Source organism: Phragmites australis, chromosome 20 (assembly GCF_958298935.1).
Source record: "Phragmites australis chromosome 20, lpPhrAust1.1, whole genome shotgun sequence".
In the NCBI taxonomy this organism is placed as follows: Eukaryota; Viridiplantae; Streptophyta; class Magnoliopsida; order Poales; family Poaceae; genus Phragmites; species Phragmites australis.
Window position 1 is genome coordinate 50,034 of NC_084940.1, and position 19,134 is coordinate 69,167.

A 19,134-nucleotide genomic window follows, 5' to 3' on the forward strand; every position below is an offset into this window, starting at 1 on the left:
ACAGGCTCATCAAAGAAGTTGAAAGCCTCATTCATACAATATACATGCCCAAATTAAAATTCAAGGTTTACTCCTCTTCATTGGCTTCCTTGATGGTCTCCACCTGAAAGATGGACCCCATGTAATCTGCCGGCCCTTGGCACTTCTCTTCCAGCCTCTCCTCTCCTATGGGACCTGCTGTCGCGATCCCCTCATGAACCATCTCAAGGTTGAAGTTGGGGTCGCGGCTGCAATAGCACTTGAGGATGTACGCCGACGTGGCCTTCACCGCATTCTCCACGTCCTCTGACATCCTCTCTGCCAGAATGCCCGAGAGCTGGGCAAACCTCTCCATCAAGACACGGATGGCGAAGGTCCAGCCCTCAGCACTCCTTTCTTCCTTTGGGTTGGGGGCATCCAGCCCGACGCTCCTCAGGGGCCTCCGAATATCCTTAAAGGCTTCCTCAAGAATACTATAGGTCCTTCATTCCTTCTCCTTAACCTCAACATGTTCACCAGTGAGCACATCTTTTTCCCGTTGGAGCTTGGTGTTTCCTTGTTGAAGTAGGAGTCGCACTTTCTTCTCCTCGACCACCCGCTTCTCCAGCTTGGCGCACCGGCCGTTTGGTATAGGTGCTTTTCTTCTAGTATTCAAGGCTCTTTATTTTGGTGGCGTATATTATACCTGGGCCCCAGGGGGAGATGTAAGAAAAATTACCAACAAATCAATTGGAAGATGCTTCTCTAGAGTGTCCCATAGAAGTTTTCCATCTTCCATACGAAAACTGTCAATCCAAGACATGTATCATTTGATGATGCCATGTGAATCACTAGAAACATGTGAAGTGTATGGCTAACCCAATAACGAAATTATTGTAAGGGGTCCCATTACAAAATTGGAAATTTTGAATTGAATCCATTTTCTAATCTATTGTATATTTTTTCGAGAATGCCGCCACTCGGACTTGAACCAGTATAAAGATCTTCATTGCTGTGCAATCCAATTGTATACCACTACTGATAAACCCTAGAATAGGCGATATTCACTAGACCAGTAGCACCTCCTCGAGTAAAGGCTTCCACGGTGGGTTGACCAAAATGAGGATCCCAAATCGCATGCCACCTCCTTCTTGACAATCAGCTTGCGGATGGAGATGAAGAATCGATCGACCAGGGAGAGCAAGTCGGAGGCCGGAACAGGATCTGTGACCGGCTCTACACACCTGGAACTCACAATCAATGCTCCTAGCGTCGGAGCTACACTTGGCTGGGGGCCGATAATTCCTTGCTAAGGCACCAGTGGAGTAGGCAGGGCCAGGGTCGAAGGTGGGGTTAAGGACCTACAGCAACCATGGATCACAAAGTTGAGGAAGAGCTTGAAGGATCCACTCCTAACCGAAGAACTTACCATGTCGGCAGAGGAGTGAGCACAAGTCTGTCAACAAGCCACCAGGGATCGGTGTCCCACAAACACGTTTAGATGTTCCCATGGAACCCGAGTCTTCTGCTGGTCTCTTCCCCACATGCGCGAACACTTGGCCGATGACAGCCCGATCGCCCCCGGTCTGGTCGGGTCGAGGCTGGTCGGGGCGAGGCTAGTCAGAGCAAGGCCGCTCGTGGGAATGCTGGTCAACCCTCTGCTGACTGGTGTTGCTCCCAAAATCACCACTTGCGATTGATACCCGGCATCGAGCAGTCTGGTCACCTTCGTGTCCAGCTAGGTCAACTTCACGACCAGGTTGACGGCCGACCAGAGCGGCGCTGGGAGGCAGAGAGGACATGCGGGCAGCAAGATCAACTTCCCGGGCTATCTCTGTGACCTCGTCTATGATCGGGCGTAAGACATCAACCTTGGGAAGACCCTGCGGTGACACAAACCGTGAATCTCTGGCCCAGTTGAAGGCTTGGAGGTGGAAATTTCGAGAAAAGGCCAAACATATCAATCTAACCTGAGCCCTCTCCAACGAAGGGAGGTCACACAGTGGTGGAGTGTCTAACAGAGGGCCATTCTTCCTTGGGGCACCAGCCATTAGGAATTTGACCCGCGAATTGATGACCTCGTCAAGGAGATCTGAATAAAAGAGATACCTAAGATACCACATGATTAGCAACAAGAGCCATGAAAACGGTTGCAGCGTTTCCTAAGGAGCTCTGCCGGGTGTCGTCCTCACTCCCGAAGTGCAGGTAGGCTTGGTGTGCTCTCCTCCGCAAGGGGCAAAGTCAGCGCTTGATGAAGTCACAGACGACGTCTCATCCCGACAGCCTGGTGTCCATGAGTTGCATAACCCAAACAGCGAGGCTTAGCAGCTCTGGAGTTGCCACAGGGGTGCTCCCCTAGTTCTCGGTGACATGCGTCGGACAACTGGTAAGCGGATGTTGTCCAAGAATTTTTCTCTCTGGAGGTAGAACCACTCGTCCCTCCAGCCTGACCACGATGACTTGAGGCTCATCTCAAGGTAGGAGCCCGCGACACCATCGTGGAGACGAAACGCGCAGCTCCCGGTGGCCGGCCCAATCTGTAACCTGGCCATGTAGAAGAATCTGAAAAGATCAAGGCACGGCTCGACCCCTATGAAATTCTTGCACATGTGAGCAAATACGCTTAGCATGATGATGGAATTATGGTTGAGATGGAGGTGGAAGATATCATAGAAGGTGATAACGGTGGTGAAGAATTCAGAGAAGGATGGCATGAGGCCGGCTAGGAAGGAGGCAGACATAACGATCTCCCCCTGGCGGGGAGCAGGCGCATCTTCCCCAGGGTGGTAACCCGAAGACAGGTGACGGGGGAGCAGATGGTTCTCGCGCATTTGCCTCATCTTCGCCGCAGTGCACTTGGACTTGGGAAAGTCAAGTTCTTTACCGAAGCGCAGCGCTATTGGAATGTGGCAAAGGCTGTGGCGAGAGGATGGGCGGTGACTGAGAAGAGGGGCTCTAAACAAAAGGGCTGGGGGCTTGGAGAATGACAAAAGGATCTACGGGGAGCAATCGACGCCCCCATTTATAGGACAGTTGTGGTATCTCAACCACCGCGGGGTCCGGCCAGTTCGAAATTCAAAAAGTCGCGCAGGAGAAACTAAAATTCTCTTGGGTTCGATGACCATCATTGTCTCTCTCTCCCATGTTCCCCTTTTTCTCTCTCCCATGATCTCTCTCTCTACTTTTAACCTCCCCTCGGGATGCAGTTTCTTGGGCCCACCACGAGAGAAGACTGTGTCGATGAGCACTCCCGGGGTAAACTCTTGTTCACCTGGGGCCCAAGTGGTGTGGCTAGGTCCGACCACAACCACGTGGCGAACCGCACAATCGACCATATCCGTGGAGGAGCTTGGGGGCTACTATCGTTGTATAGGATAAGGGGGTCCCCTGCCAGGGGGAGTCCACACAAGGGAGTGCCAACTGGCGGTAGATATTTTTTCAAAGATCATGGCGACGATGCTCGAGCGTATGGGGTACGAGAGCAGGCTCAAGTGAGAGGAGAACACAGTACCCACCGCATGCGAGAGCGAGATGATAGGAGGCCGGCAGTGGGCAACGGGCCGTGGTCGATGATAGCTAATCTTAAAAAATTTATAACTTTTTCATACGAAGTCAGATGAAGACAAACTTTATATAAAAATTATAGCTCTTGACGAGATCTACAACTCTATAGCTGATCACCTTTTTTATTTTGAAACATATAGATGTACAAATAAATGTCTAAAACTAGTACAGAGGGAGCCACATACTTGACCACAAACTTTTGGCTTAGATCTAGTGTAAAACTAGTAGAAATCATTGAAAAAGCCACACACAAGACCACAAAGTTGAAAACTGCAAATTCAAAGATTTTTATTGCGAGTTTGGTAACTCGGATTGATGAAACGTTTGCACACTACTGACTTTCAGATGTAGCACTATGTCTCCAAAAATTATCAGGCAAATTGGAGAAGGACAGTTTTCGCCCAAAAATTTCAGAGATCCTGTTGAGGGTCTTCTAAGCCTTTTTTGAGGGTCAAGGAAGGTACAAGTCTAAATACGTGTACTTTTTCTTCGGATGCGCCTCCTCGTTAGCTTCGAAAGTAGAGGTCAAACGTCGAAATCGGACTCTGTATGCAAAAGTTATGGCTGTTTTACTGAACACTGCACAGATTAGATACAAACTCTTACATATAGAGTCGGTTGGAGTCAAACTTTATATGAAAATGTAGAACTCGATGAGATGTACAACTTTGTAATTGATAACTTTTTATTTAGGGTCATTTAGATGTCCAAATAGCCATTCAAATATTCGATGAGAAGATGTCAAAAGGATTGATTTTTCTACTATACTCAAAGAACGAATGAGAGGTGAGATGGTTAGAGGGGTCACGCCGAGCTGCTGAGGTCATGAGTTCGAGTCTTGATCCACACGCGCATGAAAAATCGACCGACTAGGCACAAATAAATTTTTTTCTCTTTTTTCGAACCAAAAAATGTCGATTCGGGGACTTGGAGGGTTGAACTATCACTGCTAGCTGAAGCCTTCAGCCGACAATGATAACACCTTTTCTATTGGTCCCTAGACCGGTAGTGACAGTCAGGGACTATCACTGCCCGTTGCCCACTGCTGGCTCCAAAACCGGCAATGAAGGCCACTTTAGAGCCGACAGTGAAGGCATTTTTATTAGTAGTGAGGCAGTCAATCTGTCTGATGTCAATAGTCTGTTTTGGATTGCAAGCCAGAAAAAGAGCTTACATTTCAATGGCACCCAGGGTCTCCATATGAGGGATTTTTAGTTTGCGTCTAGCGACCCCAAGAATTGTGCTTTGTATGCTGAGGATGCTGTATAATCACTGTGTCCAGTAAATTTCCAGGTGATCTCATCCGCCTGTCATGTCGTAGATGTACCTTTTGGATTGCCTCCCATAGCGGTACAAATTCAGCAATCCAATGTGTCATGATGTCCTACGCATAAGTAAGGTTCCGCATCCATGACCCTCCGGTGATAGCCTCACGAAGCAACGAGCGTTTGGAGGAGGATGTGGAGAAGACCAGTGGTGCTAGATCCTTTGGATGTTGCCCTTGTAACTAGGCCAAATGCCAGAAGGAGGTGCTTTCACCGTTACCCACATTGATTTTGGTGCAGGCCACGAATAGCAACTGGTCAGTGTCACTACATGGCGTGTCAGTACTTTGCCACTGTACGGGCTCGGAGCATCGTTCATGCCATAGCCATTGCAGCCTAATGGCTCTTGCAAAGTTGTCTAGGTTGAGGATTCCCAAACCCCCCCCCCCCTCCTTTTATGTTGGCCTGCAGACACGTTTCCAATTCACCTTGCACTTCCCTCCTGTTAGAGGCTTCATTTCTGCCCAAAGAAATTCCATTCTCTTGCGGTCGATGATTTTGAGAATGTATTTTGAATCCTTTAGTGCGGTGGGGAAGTAGACCGGCTGTGCTGTGAGAATAGATTTTACTAGTGTTAGTCATCCGCTGGCAGCAATATTCTTTCCTTTCCACCCCGCAAAGCTGGCTAACACTTTATCTATCTGTAGTTGTAGATCCTCCCTTCGTAATCGGTGTGGGGTGAGCGGTAATCCAAGGTACTTGATGGGGAAGCCTGAACGCATAGCTAGTAAATCTGTTAAGATGTCATCTAAGTTAAGCCCCCCCCCCCCCCGCACTCAATCGGAATCACTGTTGACTTTTGGAAATTAGTCTGTAGACCGGTTGCGTTGCCGAAACGGTTGAGGATTTCTGCAAGGGCCGAGACGTCACTTCTATTTGGAGAGACGAAAAGGGTTGTGTCATTTGCATACACGGAGATCCGCACTCTTGCAGTGGAGCCTCTGAAAGGAGTTAGCAGTCTTCCCACCACCGCGAGCTCAAGAATGCGTTGGAGCGGGTCTATGGCCAGCATGAACAAAAGTGGGGATAAGGGTCACCCTGCCTGAGGCTCCTTCCATGGTGGATTGGGGCATCGGGGACTCCATTTATCAGGATCCTGGAGGAGGAGGTTGTTAGTAGCAGTGTAATCTAGTCTCGCCATCTGGCGGGGAATCCAAGGTGTTGTAGCCGAGAAAGGAGGTACTACATCGCACGGAGTTGGAGGCCTTAGTGATGTCCAGTTTGAGGAGTAGGGATGGTGTCCTATTCTGTTCCAGACATCTAGTGGTGCTCCTCACCGCATATAGTTGTCGTGGATGCTTCGTTTTTTTAATAAACGCACTTTGACACAAGGAGACCAGGCTATTCATATGCGGAGCCAGACGTAGTGCGAGGACTTTGGAGTTGATCTTAGCTACGGAATGAATTAAGCTTATTGGCCTAAATTCTTAAATCTTCTTGGCTCCCTCCTTCTTGGGGAGTAGGATAATGTTTGCTAACTTCAATAGGTGCATTCCGACACCGCGCAATTTGTAGAAGGCACGCACCGCCACCACAATGTCCATCTTCACAATATTCCAGCACTTTTTTAAAAAAAGGCCAGTGAACCCGTCTAGACCTGGTGCCTTGTCCGGAGGCAGTTGAGTTATAGCCCGTAGGATCTCCTCTTCAATGAAAGGTTCCCCAGAGGTTGCAACTCATTTAGGGGGGGGGGGTGGCCAATTAGGTCCCAGTTTAGGTCATAGGTGCGGCTTGAAGGGCGCGGCAAAAAATTAGTGAAGTGCTCTTGTGCAACCGCCACAATCTGCTCATGGGTAAATGCCCATCCTTGGTCACTCTGCAGCTTTTGTATGGTATTTTTCCTTCTTCATGCATTAATCGTAAGATGGAAAAATTTGTTGTTTGCATCCCCTTCTGTCAAGTAGGTGACCCTGGAGACTTGCTGCTTTCGGGCTCTCTCAATGATAGCGAGACTCAATACACGCTTCTTAAGTTGCCCACGAAGTAGCCGCCTCTGTCAGATAGATTTTTAGTCTCCCGAGCAGTGTCTAGCCATAGAATAACATCAAGGGCCATGATAAGTTGTAGTTTAGTATCCCAGAGAAGTTTGGTGCATCAGCTCCGTAGTTGTTTTGCAGTAAGCCTTAGCTTCGAATGCATTTTTTGATGAAGCATATGCCCTTCGTTGATCTTTGCTGCCGATCGGTTGTGCAGTGTTATTTTAGATTAGCTTTACTTAGTCAACTATATTATCTTATAAACTTTTTTAGCTCCGATGTAACACACGTGCATTTAACTAGTAAACCATGCAAATATACTTACTCTGCAGGCAGCACACTGAAGCACCATTGGGCTAAACTGGGGCACGGTGAACGGCAGGGGGGAGCACAGGTAGCAGGAAGGAGGTCGCTGGTAGCAGGGAGGTAGTAAATCGCAGGCAACCAACGTAGCTGGTGGGGGAGGCGGTGAAGGCAACAGCTGGGTGGATGGGGGATCTGGACTCGAGGGGTCCCGTCATGGACACATCGCTTGAATGGCGGGCGGGTTGGCGCATCAGGAGGCTAGCTGTTGCCGGCGCGGCGAAGGAGGCGCAGGAAGAGCGCTCGTGATTTGTGCGCGAGGGGGGTGCATGCGGATACGGTGGAGAGCGCGCGTGATTTGTGGGGGGACGGAGCCAGAGCCCGTTGAATGATCGAGCAGACCATGGATCAAATTGATATGAGCCCTCGGATGAATGACTGCCAATCGTCCTTACTAGCTTCTCTTCTTTTCAAGTAAGTACTCCAGTAGAGATAGAGAAGAGAAAGAGATGTGGAAAATATTTGGTGCAGTATTTTTCAGGACGATCGATGCCAAAAGACATGATCTCTATGTGTTCTTTTTTCTAAAGACTAGATCGACTAGAAAACACTCGGGCCTTCTTTGGAACGCGAGATTTTTTATTTGAATCTTGCGTTTTTTCTACGAAATTGAATAATTCCTATGAAATTCATGTACGATACTTATGAAATTCCTACGCTCCAAAAGAGTCGTGTTAGCCATTTGAGATAGACTAGAAAACACTTAGCCATTTAAGAAAGTTTCTAAAGAAGAATAATAATCATCGGCCATTCGCAAAACGACACTCGGAAAATGTTAGAGACCAAAGCACTCATGGATCCTGGATAGGTGTCAGAATATAGGTACCAGTCGGTTGGCAAGTATCTTAGAGAAGGTTTGTTGCTATGCTATGTACTGCAGCTAGGTAATTGGAGGAGTATTGCGCCAACACGACAGGCTCGATCCGCCGTTGTGAAAGGCGAGGCGGGATAGCTGATTTCGAGAGCGTACGCCATCAACAACAATGGTGGAGTTAAATCTTGCTTAATCCAGAACTCATGCATCGCCCATCGTCATTCCACACGTAAGCTAGAAAAAATAACGGGGGTGCAACACTGATCACCGTATATACTGCATACAGTAGCATATACATTCTCAAAGTAGCATTAATTATATATGCATCGTGCATGCCTTGATGCCATGTAACAACATATATTCGTGTTTTAATTAATTCCTCCTTTCACGATCAATAGGATATACACATGCAACATAGTATGTATGTAATTACGTATATGCATATATATATATATAGTTAAGACGATGCATGGGTATTGCATGCATTGGAATTCCTTTAAATTTCCAACCAGACATATGTTACGCTTGCGCGTCGTCCTCGGTTTGCTGCTGCTTCTGAATCAGAGCCGGATTATTCGGAGCAGGTTCGTCATCGCCCGCGCCTCCGCCTGCGACGGTGAGGTACTCGAGTGCGGTGACAACGTCGCTGATGGCGGGGCGCATGGTGGCGTCCTCCTGGAGGCACATGGCCGCGATGGCGAGCGCCTGGTAGAGGCCCTTGGTGGGGTAGGCCCCCTGGAGCAGCGGATCAGCCATCTCGGCGAAGCGTCGTTTGTCCTTGAAGCGCGGGCTGGCCCAGTGAACGAGGTTGTGCTGGTCGGGCGGCCTGGCGGTGTCGATGGCGCGGCGGCCTGTGACGATCTCGAGGAAGACGACACCAAAGCTGTAGACGTCGGACATGGTGGTGAGCTTGCCGGTGAGCGCGTACTCCGGGGCGCAATAGCCGTAGGTGCCCATGACGCGCGTGGAGACGTGGGTCTTGTCGCCGACGGGGCCGACCTTGGCGAGCCCGAAGTCGGAGAGGCGCGCGCGGAAGCCGGCGTCGAGGAGGATGTTGGAGGCCTTGAAATCACGGTAGATGACGGGCGGGCGCGCGGCGTCGTGCAGGTACTCGAGGCCGCGCGCGGCGCCCTGCGCGACGCGCATGCGCGTGGCCCAGTCGAGCGGCGCGCGTCCCGGGGGCAGGTCCAGCAGGTGGTCCTCGAGGGATCCGAGCGGCATGTACTCGTACACCAGCATGCGGTGGTCGGAGTCGGTGCAGAAGCCGAGCAGTGTCACCAGGTTGGGGTGCTTGAGCAGGCTGAGCATGAGCGCCTCCACCAGGAACTCGCGCGTGCCTTGCATACCGTTGCGGTCCAGCTGCTTGACGGCCACCTCCGGCCCCGATGACCTCGGGGGGAGGCGCCCCCTGTAGACGCGGCCAAAGCCGCCCTCGCCCAGCAACGACTCCGCGCGGAAGCCGCCGGTGGCCTCCGACAGCTCGGCGTACGTGAAGGCGCGCGCGGTGACCTTGCCCGCCTTGCCCATCTTGAGGATCTCCTCCGCCACGCGCTTGTGACGGTAGCTCACTGCATGCATGAATGGTGCCATTGTCGATCATCGATGATCACGCCATGCATGCAAGCAATTGCATGCCCATCTTGAGGTGATTAAGCAGGTTGGTACCTGACTCGGCGACGATCTCGTTGACGAGGGCGACGAGGTTGCTGTTGTCGACGTTGCTGTTGTTGCTCTTCTCCTCGCCGGCCCGCCGCTCGGTACGATCACTATTGTTATTGCGGCAGGACGAAACAGAAGACGAAGAAGAAGCCGACGACGAGGAAGAAACAGCGTGCTCTCCTCCTCCATGCTTCCCGCTCCCGCCGCCGGAGTGGGACTGGAAGCAACATAAGATGCCCATTGTTGCCTGCTCCCGCCTTGATTTCCAACTTGTAGCCGGAATGGAAACGAATGCTTGAGCAAATTCGATGGACGACCTGATCGAATTTGCCCAAGCATTCAGATCAATTCAATTCAATCCCAATGCGATGCGATGCAATGGAACTCGACCAGCCGGCGAGGGAAGGTGATCTCTGGCAGCGATCGGATTGGAGCGAGACTTGGCCCTAGAAGAGAAGAAGCATCCCACCCAACAAGCACGCACGCACTGGATGGTCGATCGATGAAGACAAGAATCAATCTACTATCTAGAGAGTGAAGGCCAGAACGACTAATCCTCCTATGAATTCGAACAGTAATCTCTCTCCTCTGATCCTTTCATTTCCTTGTCTAGTACGTTGTCGTGGTGCCAGATCATCAGAATGACCCGGCCGGGCCGGGCCAGCAAGCTGTTCTTGGCCAAAACTAGACCAGTATATATAAATAGGAATTAGTCGCTGGCTACAATTGGATGCATGATTGTGCGCTTGGAGATGGCCAGGTTAGCTCCCTTTGCTGCTGTTGCTAATTTTGGAACGGAAAAAACTGCTTCTCTTTGGTTGGTCCAACCAAAGACGAAGTTAATACTAGCTAGGTAGCTAGCATGGAATCCAATTATTCAATTCAGATAAGAATTTCTACTCCGATATAAATCGATGGAGTCCCCTCCCCCACGGACGGACCGTGTTATTTGGCGCACGCGCGCAACTAGTAACTTTCTCTTTCGAAAAGTTAAGTTTTTCCCTCCGTACTTTTCTTTTTTTAAAGTTTTTCAGAAAAGTTATTGAGATATTAAGATAAGTTTTATGAATAAGTTTTCCGAAAAAGTTTTTCGAAAAAGTTAACGAGAAAAATTTACTCAGAAAAATTATACAAAAAAGTTTTTAGAAAAAACATCCAAAAATGAAAAGTGAGTCTCTCAGGGAGGCGGCCTGAGTAGAGCAACGCACTGCTCCCCCACCCACCCAGCCGCCTTATCTTCCTCCCCTCCGGCTGGCCACTAGCAAAGCGTATCGCTCGGCCCCTAGCAAGCTTGCTCACCTTACCCACCGCCACCGTCCATCCACACACTCGGTGACGGACGTTCTGGCAGTCTAGCTGGATGAATCCCATGGAGCGTGCGCCCAAATTGTTCAAGCTGGCAGAGGAACTGCAAAACCACAATTGGACTCGAGGCTTGTTCAAGATGTCAACTGCAGAGGAGATGGTGGAGGGATTTCTACTAACAAGTCAGCCTGACTCAATCCGCTGGAGACGGATCAAGTCAGCGTAACTGATTTGGTTCCAGGTATCGTTCTGCTCCTTCGATAGCAAAGCTTTACAGAAGGCAAGCACAAATTCTTTGGGTGGCTACTGATCCAAACAAGATTCTGACGGCCGACAAATTAGCGCTCCGCAACTGGGCGTGCAGCCCTGAATGCCCCGTTGTGTGATCAAGACCAAGAAACGGCGGCACACATTTGTCTGCATTGTGTATATGCAAGAGAAATCTGGGAGATGGTCAGGGCATGGTCAAACGATGCAATAACTCAAGCGGAACAAGGACAATCCATCCAAGACTGGTGGAATGGCTCCATGTCCCTCGGCCACAATCATCATGTACACAGGAAAGAAACCGAAGACTGTTTGAAAATAAGGCGTCGCCCGGTCTTCTGCCTCATCCCTGTGGCTTACCGATGATAGTTTAGTTTCCTATGCCAATCCCTGAGGCGTTATTTCATTCGATTATGCACTCACAATCTATGTAACTCTTGAACCTCTCATTCTCCTTAAGTGAAAGAGCAGTGCTCCTTCTCATGGTTTAAAAAAAAAAAACACTCAGGCCTTGTCGACAAATCTTGTTTGCTGCATTACCCTCCCTCTGAACTCGGTAACACATTGACTTCAGTACATATCACAACGATTGACCAGACACTAGCTTACCCAAGATCTTCTTTACAACTGAGGCCACAAAGGTAGCATTCAGATGCCGCTGATCTGAGAACATGGCAGCTTAACTCTCACTCTCAGGCTGTTCATATTCCCCACTAGCACTGGGAGGATTGCAACTATCAAGATTCACCTTAACTAGTGTCTTCTGCTTGTCATGATCTGAAGGTACATGCAAATGAGCCTCCATGGTAAGTATCTCCCAGTCATGATGACGCAAAAAGGAAAGCAGACCATCCTCTGCACAACAGAACAGATTCCGGCTTCGCACTTATTTCAGGTAGGCAACTAATCAGGCACAGCAAAGGAGAAAATTGAACTTAATAATCCAACCAAACAGAAGCACTAGTTCACCAAAAGATGGATGCAATAAAAACACTAATGCAAAGACACTGATAATACATGGTACTGACGATGAGAACTAACCTCCATTTCGGATTGCCTTAATTTGCAAAAATCCTGACCCGTGTGGACCAGATACAGGGAATGTGCATGAAACAGATCTCCGTCGTTGACCCACGGCAAGAGAAGCATCATACCATGGTCCTCTAGCTATAGGCACCCCAATTGCTTCCATAATCTTTGGGTTTTCAGTAGCCTTCACAATTGCCTTACTGAAAGCATTCACGAATGTAAGTATCATATACTACTCATAGAGTAGCAAACAAAATGCAATGTTACATCAATGTAAAATTCTGCAATTGCATGGGGCCAAATAGAATATATGGATACTTATGTTCATATGCACGGCTAATATTATTAGGGTAACAAGAAAGTAGGGTGGATGATGAACTGCAAAAGAAAAGAAAACCTCGAAGATTGCTGTAATTCAAGTGCGTATGTCATAAATATTCATGGTCACATGTCCTAATGCAGCAATGGAGATCCAAATAGACAAGGCACGCCATACATGTGCGAGGACTCAACCAGATGGGTTTCCATTCACCAAATGAAGCATCATTCACTAAACCAACAAATTAGCATGTAACCAGATATCAGGACAACCACAGCAATTGTCCCAAATAAAGTCAGAACTCATGGGTGTCAGTTCACCATGGACATATCATGTAAACACATACTATGGTGGAACATGTATTTTTTCTGTAAGAAAGAAACTAGGATGGAATAAATATAGGAATAAATATAGTGAACACAGGCTTCATCAGCATACCTATTAGTACTAAATAACATCAATATCGATATCCCATTCACCCAATGGTGGACATCTATCTGTAGATCCCACATACTTGAATCTTCCTTGTGTATTTCCTAGTCAGGATACTGATGCATGATGAATGAAGAAATGCGAGATGGCCTTCAATAGATATGACATTGTGTCATGACCATTGATGTGAAAGAGAATCACATCTTTTGCTCTTGAGCAAAGACCAAAGCTACCGAGGTCTCACATGTTCATTCCTTTCGCTGGTTGCATTCCATTCCATTCCCTCCGGTAACTAAGAAGAGTAGAGGAGCGAAGAAAGGGGGAGAATTGACTTTGAATAAAGGGAGGGAACTAAAAAGGAAGCTGACGTTGTGCATCCATGGAAGATGGCGAGGTCGTTGACGGCGCTAAGCGCGAGGCCGCCAGCGAGGCTGATAGCCCCTATCGACACGACCCTCCGAACCAGCGACCTCTCGCGGAAACTGGCGGCGCTTCCGTAGGAGCTGAAGCCAGGGCTGGCATGGCATGGCAAAGAAGAGAGATCGGGTCAGTTCGGGCTTGGAAGGGAAGAGTTGGAGATGAGTCCCTACCGGTAGAGAAGACCATCGTCCGAGACTGAGACTGGTGGAGCGCGCGACTGGGGGATTCTTCGGAGCTTTCTCGCCGCCGCCGCCGCCGCCGCCCAATACATTTTCTCCGCCGACGGAGGAGAAGAGGAGAGGAAGGGTGGCCCAAGGCACGGTCAGGTTTCGGCCCGGCCCAAAGGTGCATCGCATCGGCCTTATCTCCACTCCACGGCCTGCCCTCCTCCCAGCCGTTGCTGCAATCTCCTCCAACGGAATCGATGGCGGCGTGCTGGTTGTCACCGTCGCCGTCGCTTCGCCACCTCCTCCTCCTCCGGCCGCGCCTCCCCCTGAGTCCCACCTGCCTCCCCCGCTGCCACAGCCGCAGCCGCCACCTCCTCTTCTCCTCCGCATCCTCCTCGACGCTGACCCATGGCGACGCCGCCTGGCCACGTGGTGATGGTGATGGCGTCGTCGACGTCAACCCGCCGCGGGGCACCAGAGACTTTCCGCCGGAGGACATGCGCCTCCGCACCTGGCTCTTCGACCAATTCAGGGAGGTCTCCCGACTGATGGCGTTCGAGGAGGTGGACTTTCCCGTCCTCGAGTCGGAGGCGCTCTTCATCCGAAAGGCCGGAGAGGAGATCACGCAGCAGGTCTCCTTAGCTTTGCTTTGCTTTTCTTTTCTTCCCCAATAATAATAATAATAATAGTAATAGTAATAATATTGATTCTGAAAAACATGGGATTGAATGAATTGATTCTGCACTGCAGCTCTACAACTTCGAGGATAAAGGGGGTCGCCGTGTTGTTCTCAGGCCCGAAATCACCCCTTCCCTGGCGCGCCTTGTCATAAAGCAAGGGTATGCCGGCTATTTTCACCACTCTCTTGCTTGGAGTCTACTCATCGTATTCTCGCAAATCTAAATAGCATTCTCAGTTCACATTTTTCTTGTCAAACTCACAACATTATCTCATCTTATCCAACTACTGCTCGTCAAAATGTAATTTTCGCCTACTCTTCTTCTGTCTAGAAAATCAGTCTCCCTTCCACTGAAATGGTTTACTATAGGACAATGCTGGCGATACGAACGCATGACCAGAGGAAGAAGGCGTGAGCATTACCAATGGAATTTGGATATTTTTGGTGTGCCTAAAGTTCGGGTAAGTCCAGTCCATTCTCAAATTAGTTTCCCTCCCTTGTACGATCCTTTTCCTTCTTTACTGATTCCAGATGCCGCTATGCTTGTATGTTTTCAATTGATTCAGCACTGAGTTCCCACTTTTGAAATCAGGCTGAGGCTGAGCTTCTTCAAGCTATTGTTCTCTTATTTGAACGTCTTGGAATAACATCTTCAGATGTGGGGATCAGGGTGTCCAGCCGAAAGGTAAACCTTTCACTCACTCACACCATTATCCATATAAATTCACCTTTTCCAATCATCATAACCTTTTCTCAATTATTTTCTTTTCATGTTTTGGGTTCTCTTGGCCATATGCCTTCAAAAAGTAAATTAGTATGTTTGGCGTTGATACAGTATTCATCACAGTTAACACTTAAACTAGTGTGAACTAATTGATAATCATGACCATGTTGCTTTCATGGCAATGGATATCTTTTTATTCCTTAAATATTTCATTAAGAGATGGAATGCAACTCCGCTGGGAATTGGAATACCTAAATAATGCAGTGGCTGAAACTTGATAACAGCTTTATATATGTCACTGCATGTGCTTTGTATCTTCTCTATTTTCTTGCTGACTATTATTTATTTTCTCCAGGTTCTTCAGGCTGTCTTGAATATGTACTCCATACCAGAACATTTGTTCACTGAAGTTTGTGTTATTGTTGATAAAGTATGCTCAAATCCTGCTAATGACTTCGCACCTATTCTTTGTTGATATTTGACTGCTGTACCATGTTATCTTCTTGCCTATTGTACTCTGATGTAGCTTGGCAGCTGGCAAGTGCTGGTAACTGGTAAAATCAAACTGCAAACCAAAGTAGGAGGATTTTTATATCTTCTTCAGCTTATTACACTTTAATTTACGGATCAGAGGACCAAATTTTTTGTAAACGAACAAGTCATTTTAAAACCCCTCAATTCCACAACCGTTTTCCTGTTTGGAATTGCCACTTGCTACCAAGAGCACATGTTAGTCCATTAGATGGTGACACAGACCATTCTGCCCATGCTTGCCCAATGCATGTGAAAAGCTGCATAAAAGTCCTCAGTCCTCACCAGCTCATGTATACTTCTATGTTGAAATCGGAAGTAACCGGTAATCAGTTATCATAGAACACCTGTCCTTTTATATAATGATTGTACTGTGCAACAGATCATCACTGCTACTCTTTTGTGTTTCCACACTGTTTATAACTTTCGCTTAAAAAAACTGTTTATAACAATTAGATAAATATCCAATTACCCATGCATTAATGTAATTGTTTATTCAGTATATATTTGTTGGCATAATGTCTGTGTTGCGCAATCTAAGATAAGCATTATGCAGTTGGGAAAACTGACTAGGGAAGAAATTGAGAAGGAACTTATTTCAACTGGGCTGTCATCTGAAGCTGTACAGGGTATCATTGAAGTGCTTTCGCTCAAGTCGTTGTCCAAGCTTGAAGGTTTTTCCTAACCTTGGTGATTGACTTGTTGCTATTCAATGCTGTTTATGACATCAACAATCTCCTGCACATCATATATATATATATATATATATATATATATCCCAAGAGTATATACTCCCTACTATGGTAACTATATTTTCTCAAAAATTATTAATAAGAGTTATGCGCTCACATGGGGTCTTTGTGATGAATCGCTTGTTAAGCTAACAGTTTTGGCTTCCTTTATCCATATTTTCATGTTCTTCCATTTATTTTTAATTGATGAACCTTTTTAGATAAAAAGGGACTAGCCCACCTTATATTGAAAGCAAAGTTCCATACAGAAGAGGGGGTGGAAGATCAAATTTGTCTTACTATCCTATTGCAACGCATTAGGCTCCTATGAGAGCGAGCACAATTCCAAAAGCCCTACCAACTACTGCATAAGAACACGATAGAGCCACTACATAACTTTTCAAACTCGCAAAAGCACCAAAAGCTGCTAGACACCACAAAGAGCCCAGGTCGACCATTATGTTCTTCCTCCAGCTTCACACATTAGCTTTGCTTTTTCCTGAAATCGTTACATTGATGAAACTTTTGGCAAAGGTGGTCGCTGTTCATGTTTAATCTTGATATATTCATGCAGAGGTGCTAGGCTCCTGTGATGAAGCTGTTGCTGACTTGAAGAATCTCTTCTCATTTGCGGAGCAATATGGTTATGCTGATTGGATTTGTTTTGATGCATCAGTGGTCCGTGGCCTTGCATACTACACAGGGATTGTATTTGAGGTTGTTACCAGCTCATATCTTTCTCTTGTCTGACTTGTGGAGTTTCTTGATTCAACAGCAGGACTGCGAACAAGCAGAGAAGTGGCTATATCATCAAATTGTACATTAAAGCTTATTTAACAAGAGATGATGTGTCCTTCATTTTCAGCTAATAATGTTTCATCTATTAACAAACAGTTACTCCAACCTTGAGGTTCTGAGATTTTGCTACATCTCTGTTAACTTTTTCTCAAGTTATCTGTTGTGATTTCTGTTCCTAGCATCATATTGAGTTCTTAAGCTAGATTTGATGACAGTCCATGCAGATGTTAAGGTATCGATTTGATCCACAATTTAATATTGATGCCTGGTTAGACAGCCTATTCTGTTCAGAGTATATTTGGCTTGAGAGTATATTTGGCTTCTTTAAGGTTGTGTTGCTATGGGATTCTTTTGTTTCTCCTTTTTTTTTACCAAATGTATTCTACATTATCTTTTCCCTGCTACCAACTCCTGGTTCATTTCATACCTTGTAGGCATTTGATAGAGAAGGAAAACTGAGAGCGATTTGTGGTGGTGGAAGGTACGATAGGTTGCTTTCAACATTTGGAAGTGAAGATATACCAGCTTGTGGCTTTGGATTTGGAGACGCTGTAATAGTGGAAGTATGATATGCCCTATCCCATCTTTGTTTTCTGTCTTTGTATAATCAAGCAAGCTGCTTGGTGTAAGATTAAGTTTTTTTTTAGACTGATGTTTAATGAAGATAGGGAAAGTATCTGTTAATACGAACTTAAAAAAAGAAGGCATGTCAATTGCTAGCCACATGCTAATTCATACAAAGTTGAGTATGAAAATAACGTGTCTAGGATTATTGCAGTTTATACGTCATTTTGAATCTGTGGTACTGCTCCGAGTGAGTGACATTACCATTATTGTAATTTGCATTCTTACAGCTGCTGAAAGAGAAGGGTCTCTTGCCTGATATGTCACGTCAGATAGATGACATTGTCTTCCCATTGGACGAAGAGCTTGAAGGACCAGCATCTAGTATTGCTTCCTCTCTGAGGAAGAAAGGCAGAGCTGTTGACCTTGTAGAAGACAAGCGTCTCAAATGGTATACCTTTTATTCCTTATTTGTATGGACACTGAATTTTCTGGAAGTATGCAGGTGGCTGATTATTTTTGGTACTGTTGTGTATCAAATAATCCGTTTACTACTACCAGGGTATTTAAGCATGCGGAGAGGATCAACGCTAGTAGGCTGATACTGGTTGGAAATTCTGAGTGGAAGCGAGGTATGGTTCGTGTAAAGATACTATCAACCAGGGAAGAATTTGAGGTCGAGGCAGGCGAACTAGAGTGATTTCTTGCTGATTAGATGGTGTCACTTACAAACCTAGCGCCCTTTTTTGCCATTTCTCTTGAAAGTTTTGTAGATGCATACATCAAAACCCCTGTCATTAATAGGAGAGATACAAGTCACTGTACAAGCCTTTTCTGTCGGAACTGTATCTTCAATTTGCTTGGTTTCAGTATGATTGGCTTTGGTAAGGACAAGAATAAGCTCTGCTGCTCAGGTCTGTTAGTGAGAAATATAGCTTGGTGCTGAACTCAACCCATTTAGATCATGTTAAGAGTTCAATTGGAATTTGGGGATTAGGGTTTATGTGCTACCATCACACACTCCCCCACTCTTTAAATTAGCAGATTTTGCAAAAGATGTACCTATAGGATTACATAATTGCATAGACTACTTTCGCCAACACTCCCCCTCAAGATGGGCTAAAGATATCAATCATACCCATCTTGTTACATAATGTTATGTTTTTACTAGGACCTAACCTTTTAGTGAGACAGTCAGCCAACTGTTTACAAGATTTTATGTACTCTGAATTTACCATTCCACTATCTAGCTTCTGCTTGATGAAGAACCTATCAATCTCAATATGTTTGGTGCGATCATGTTGTATCAGGTTGTTTGCAATGTTCATCAATACCATTGTTTTATTCCTCAGCACTTAGCTCTGATAGTAGGCTCTTCACCCATATCATCTCACTTAGGCTTAATGACATCACCCTGTACTCAGCTTCTGAGCTACAACCTCATGCTTCTTTCTTTTCCATGACATGATTACCTTCCACAAACACGCAATATTCTGAGGTAGATTTCCT

The 19,134-nt window shown here is 46.7% G+C and overlaps 3 protein-coding genes across 3 annotated transcripts; 1 reads left to right on the plus strand and 2 right to left on the minus strand.

Annotated features, from left to right (window-relative positions):
- Positions 1-8,384: 8,384 nt before the first annotated feature.
- LOC133901874 (probable serine/threonine-protein kinase PBL23) lies at positions 8,385-10,732 on the minus strand. Its single transcript, XM_062343410.1, has 2 exons — positions 9,666-10,732; positions 8,385-9,568 (listed from the first exon to the last, which is right to left on the minus strand). The coding sequence occupies exons 1-2, from the start codon at positions 9,898-9,900 to the stop codon at positions 8,520-8,522; spliced, it is 1,284 nt and encodes a 427-aa protein (XP_062199394.1). The 5' UTR covers positions 9,901-10,732; the 3' UTR covers positions 8,385-8,519.
- Positions 10,733-11,686: 954 nt separating this feature from the next.
- On the minus strand, positions 11,687-13,743 carry LOC133901339 (uncharacterized). Its single transcript, XM_062342672.1, has 4 exons — positions 13,602-13,743; positions 13,380-13,526; positions 12,273-12,460; positions 11,687-12,086 (listed from the first exon to the last, which is right to left on the minus strand). The coding sequence occupies exons 1-4, from the start codon at positions 13,700-13,702 to the stop codon at positions 11,911-11,913; spliced, it is 612 nt and encodes a 203-aa protein (XP_062198656.1). The 5' UTR covers positions 13,703-13,743; the 3' UTR covers positions 11,687-11,910.
- A 112-nt stretch (positions 13,744-13,855) lies between these two features.
- On the plus strand, positions 13,856-18,525 carry LOC133901338 (histidine--tRNA ligase, chloroplastic/mitochondrial). The gene is made up of 10 exons (XM_062342671.1): positions 13,856-14,230; positions 14,349-14,437; positions 14,609-14,738; positions 14,870-14,962; positions 15,357-15,431; positions 16,089-16,206; positions 16,838-16,980; positions 17,496-17,624; positions 17,916-18,076; positions 18,187-18,525. Exons 1-10 carry the CDS (start codon positions 13,856-13,858, stop codon positions 18,323-18,325), a joined length of 1,452 nt encoding a protein of 483 aa, XP_062198655.1. The 3' UTR covers positions 18,326-18,525.
- Positions 18,526-19,134: the final 609 nt, after the last annotated feature.

Coding starts and splice junctions, on each gene's coding strand:
- LOC133901874 (XM_062343410.1), bottom strand. CDS start 9,900: ATGGGCATCTTATGTTGCTTCCAGTCCCACTCCGGCGGCGGGAGCGGG. Junction 9,569..9,665: donor CGAGATCGTCGCCGAGTCAG/GTACCAACCTGC, acceptor TCATGCATGCAG/TGAGCTACCGTCACAAGCGC.
- LOC133901338 (XM_062342671.1), top strand. CDS start 13,856: ATGGCGGCGTGCTGGTTGTCACCGTCGCCGTCGCTTCGCCACCTCCTC. Junction 14,438..14,608: donor CGCCTTGTCATAAAGCAAGG/GTATGCCGGCTA, acceptor TCTTCTGTCTAG/AAAATCAGTCTCCCTTCCAC. Junction 16,981..17,495: donor ACACAGGGATTGTATTTGAG/GTTGTTACCAGC, acceptor CATACCTTGTAG/GCATTTGATAGAGAAGGAAA.
- LOC133901339 (XM_062342672.1), bottom strand. CDS start 13,702: ATGTATTGGGCGGCGGCGGCGGCGGCGGCGAGAAAGCTCCGAAGAATC. Junction 13,527..13,601: donor GACGATGGTCTTCTCTACCG/GTAGGGACTCAT, acceptor ATGCCATGCCAG/CCCTGGCTTCAGCTCCTACG. Junction 12,461..13,379: donor ATCTTCCATGGATGCACAAC/GTCAGCTTCCTT, acceptor GAATGCTTTCAG/TAAGGCAATTGTGAAGGCTA.